Genomic DNA, 4,845 nt, shown 5'->3' with positions numbered 1-4,845 from the left:
ACCACCAAACCCATCGACGCTACCACCCACCACTACTATAATGCCTCGCAAATTCACTTCATTTTTATAATTTATTTAAATGAAAAATAGGGGAAAGATTAGATTGGGATTTAAATAATTTTGTGAGGGATCCAATTGAAAATTTATGATTTATTTGGGAACTCAACTGAATCAAGTCAAAGAGTTGGGCCCAAGGACAAAAATCTAGAAATGGAAAGTAAGGTCACCAAGATTTGTATGAACATCGTTTATTTATTTTCTTCTCTTTTTTTTAACCATTTATTTATTAAAAAAATATTTATTTATTTATCTTACAAATACATAATTACTAGATAAATAAATACGTTAAATTAAGGAAACGATTACATTCATTAATAAATATAAAAAAACATAGTACAATTAGTAGAAACACTACAAAAATGAAATTATTAAATCATGCCATTAAAAAAATGAAAATATTAAATCAAATGATAATAATAAAAATTATTGTATTAAAAAGTATATAATTCAAATAACACAAATACCCTCTATCAACTATTTTGGCAAATGGGAAAAAAGGGTAAATTTGAATCTGCACCATTTTGCATCAAAATTGTGCAAACTTTGATGCCACATTAGAGAGCTTTTGCACCAAATTTTGGTCGAATTTGGTGTTTTGGTGATAGTATTGGAAATGCCCTGAGTTGTTTTTTACTACTAGATAGCCATCTTTAAAATGTCATGAGTCGTACGTTTGGAGTCGCTCTTGCATTTTATCTCATTTAAAGTTTTGTGTTGAGACTTTCGTTTTAAAATGCAATTTGTCCATTTTTTCGACTTGTGGAAGTGACTTAAAAGGCGAATAAAACCCTACAAATAAGATTTGCTTAACCTACATGTTATTTGCTTTAAGAGTAATGCTATTTATACAAGTGCAATTTTTTTCTCTCTCTCCTTTTCATGCTATATGTCTTACACTATTATATAAATAATGATGTACAAATAGCATTACCTTTGATGAAAATATGATTTTTTGACATATTTTTGTACGTTGTGCTATTTGTACATAATATGTTTACATAATATTTTACAATTATATGATGTGATAAGATATAATTGAGTCGGAATTTCTTCAATCAAATTAAAAAAAAAAAATTATGTATTCTCTTTTTGATATCTCATGTGTACATAAACCATTATATAACTACTTATATACAAGTAACATTATTAAATTTTTATATGGCATGTGTGAATATATGTAAACAAATAAGTAATATTTCAAATGCAACTTATTTTTAGAAGTTACTTATTTCTAAAAGTAACTTATTTTATTGTTTTGAAAATTTTAACTTGAGTTGTTTATATGTACTTAATTTCCTTCCACTTATGAGTAAATATAACTCCTTATTTAAAACCTTTAGAGATGACAACGGGACGGGTCAAGGTCAGTACAACATCTCCTCCCACTTCCCGTTGAGTAATTTCCATCTCCATTACTCGTTTAAGGCAGAGCGGGTCGGGTCGAGGCCCTTGCCCCTTTTACTATCCAGTTTAATTTTTTAAAATTCATTTTATTGTCAACATTTATTAAAGTGAGACAATAATATATTTATTAAATTTTTTAATATTTTTATTTATATTTAAAAGTTAAATTATTCAAATATATTTAATAAACTAAAACTTTTATTGTTTGACATATTCTTTAAATAATCTTAATTGCTATTTTCTATTAAAACTAATGAAACTTCGTGAAGTCTTTAATTTAAAGTATTGAATTCTTAAAAATAAATAAATAAATAGATAAAAAAAAATGAGGCAAGCCGTTGTTACCGGTACCCGCCTTGGGGTGAAGCTCCTCGCTCCTTTCCCGACCCGAATACCCGATTAAGCGGTCTTGAGTATCGGGTTTGGTGAGGTTTTTTTGCCATCCCTAAAGCCCCTCAACCCTCAAGACAAACATTTTTAGACACCCATTTTCTCAGTATTCTAATCCCTAACACTTTCTCACTCTCAAATGGCCTAAAATTTAGTCAATGTTTGATTTAGTTTTCATGGAGTCCACAACTTAATCACCTTTTAAATCATAATTTCATCAACTTTTGTTACGATCTATTAAAAATTTGATTTTTTAAAAAAATAAATTAAACAAGGGTTGATGAAATGTGTTGCCGAAAAGTTGGAAAAAAATGTGAATTCCATAAAATGTGTAGTTAAAAATAGTAGGAAAAAATTAAATTTTAAAAAATTGAGGGCAAACATATTTGAATGAGTTAAAATTCATGATAGATTCCCAGAGAAAAATGAAAAATCATGGTGGTAATGACTAATGAAATTCTGGCAAGTTGTCACTGAAATATAGAGCTAATATCCAACAAAATTATATGTTGACTTATTGGTAGTTTGATGTTGAATGGACATCCTGTTTTCGGTACATAACGGTCTGAGTTTAGTCAAAGAGAGAATTACTTGCCAAAAATAGAAATGGATGAAAATCACATGTACTTATAATTCCCCATCAGAAAATCAAACAAAAACCTTTGATAAATTACCTCTGAGTCTCATTAATCCTGGGATTTTCAGAAAACCCTTTGTCCCATCAAAAACTCCATTTTCGGGAAACAAAATTCATTAACCTTGATGGCTTTAAGCATCATTACATTGGCTTATTGCATAATGTTGTTTTCAGGCAACGTAGTAGAGGGTACTATAGGCCTGAATTGGGGTAGGATGGCAAATCAAAGACTAATTCCATCCATGGTGGTAGATTTGTTTTTACAGAACGGAATTCCTGAAGTTAAAGTTTTCAGCGCCAGTGAAAATGTCATGAAAGCCTTTTCTGGGAGCGGAATTGGCCTAACAATTGCAATCCCGAACGAGTCTCTCCACGAAATTAACTCAACGGATGGAGCCAGAGATTGGGTTCGAACAAAGATTACCAATTTTGTAAACATGAACGTCGATATAAAGTACGTGTTATGTCCATGTCAAAGAAGAATTCCCTGTATGATCATTTTTCTTTTTCCTGATGATGGTTTCCTTTTCTTTCTTTTTTTCTTTTACCCTTCGTTTTTGGGTTTTGTACAGGTATGTGAATGTCGGGGCGGAGCCATTTTCACCATCCTTTTGGAATCAAACCAATTTCGGAGCTGTTGATGCTTTGAGATTTATCCAGGACGCTCTGAATGAAATTGGCTATGGAGATAAAACTAAAGCAACCATTCCACATCTTACCGATGTCTTGAAGCCGAACCATACTAAACCATCGGATGCTGAATTTCGCGATGACATAAAGGAAAAAATGATCGAATCTCTACAAATTCTCCAAGAAAACAATTCTCCCTTTGTAATGGACGTGTTCCCCATTTATTTTGTAAGGCAGAATAATATGGACGTAGAATTCGCATTCGTGGATGGACATTCGACATATTTTGTTGAGGATGACAATGGGTTAAATTACACGAATCTCTTCGATTTCATATATGATTCTTTCCTGTGGGCAATGAAGAAAGCTGGCACCCCGGATCTGAAACTGGTGGTCGGACAAATCGGTTGGCCAACAGATGGATATCCTGATGCCAATATTGCCAATGCCGAGCGGTTTTACAAAAGCCTCCTGCCTAAAGTCGCAAGCAACAAAGGGACTCCATTGCGCCCGGGGGTGCCTATCGACATTTATATCCACAGTTTGAGCGATGAGAACAAGATGAAAGTTAAATTCGGAGCTTTCCAGCGTCATTGGGGCATATACAGAAACGACGGGGAGCCTAAATTCAAGATTGATCTATCGGGACAGGGCCGTGATGTTTATCCGACCTCTGCCAAAGGTGTTACTTACATGCCTAAGCGGTGGTGCATTTTCAATGGTGATACTAGTAATTTGACCAAAGTGAAATACGCATTTGAACAAGCCTGTTTGGTGGGAGACTGCACTAGCCTGTCACCTGGGGGATCCTGCAGCCACCTGGATTTCAATCAAAATGTTTCCTATGCATTCAATAGGTTTTTCCAAACTAAATCCCAGAAGGAGAGGGACGATCCGTGCGAATTCGACGGGTTGGGGAAGGTGGTGCCGGATAATCCATCAACTGGCGCATGTATATTTCCTGTGGAGGTATTGGCAGCTGAAAGCATCGACACGGGATCCTCAATGGGAGAGAGAATGGCCACACTATCCAAATTAGTCATGCTTTTGCCTTTTCTTTTGATCTTCTTGGCTTTTATTTAGGATCGAGTTAATTTTTGAATGGACATTACAACACGTATAACATTAGCAATAATTCCAATGATGGTGTCCAATCCAACTTAACAAACATTTATTTAGTGTTTTTCCCATTTTTCTTTTCTTCAATAGTAATCAAAACGGTCCAATCCACCTTTAATAATATAGTTAAAAACTTGGCATGTCCATGAACTTGTAAGTAGTTTTAAACCTTCAAACGTGAGTATTGAAGTACTAAATTTTATAAAATATACCCCGCTAGAGACTAATTAATTCAACTGACACGAATAAAACAACGATTGATGAAGTAGTGGACTTGGTGTTCACAAAAATCATTCGAATTAAATCACCGCAAGTGTACGGTTCGTTAACGGATAATAAAGTGGATGTGAATTCAAGTATCATCCTATAGAGATTGATTTAGTTCAATTTTTATTATTGTAACCTTAATCGAAACAAGAATAACAATATTTGTTTGTGGTGATAAAATTATTACTAAAGTAAGTGGCATATGTAATTATGAATGAATTAATTAAACTAAATGTAAATTATGCTTAATGGAAATTGTGTATTTAATGAATAATGAATGCACTTGGATCGTGAATTCCCATGTAATAATTTCTTTTAATCATAGTTTTTGATTCTTA

General features: G+C 33.1%; 1 protein-coding gene across 1 annotated transcript; it reads left to right on the top strand.

Annotated features, from left to right (window-relative positions):
- Positions 1-2,520: 2,520 nt before the first annotated feature.
- LOC111366499 (glucan endo-1,3-beta-glucosidase 8-like) lies at positions 2,521-4,223 on the top strand. The gene is made up of 2 exons (XM_022987242.1): positions 2,521-2,945; positions 3,064-4,223. The coding sequence occupies exons 1-2, from the start codon at positions 2,617-2,619 to the stop codon at positions 4,202-4,204; spliced, it is 1,470 nt and encodes a 489-aa protein (XP_022843010.1). The 5' UTR covers positions 2,521-2,616; the 3' UTR covers positions 4,205-4,223.
- Positions 4,224-4,845: the final 622 nt, after the last annotated feature.

This window comes from Olea europaea, chromosome 18, assembly GCF_002742605.1.
Source record: "Olea europaea var. sylvestris chromosome 18, O_europaea_v1, whole genome shotgun sequence".
In the NCBI taxonomy this organism is placed as follows: Eukaryota; Viridiplantae; Streptophyta; class Magnoliopsida; order Lamiales; family Oleaceae; genus Olea; species Olea europaea.
This window is presented reverse-complemented; position numbering and strand designations above follow the sequence as displayed.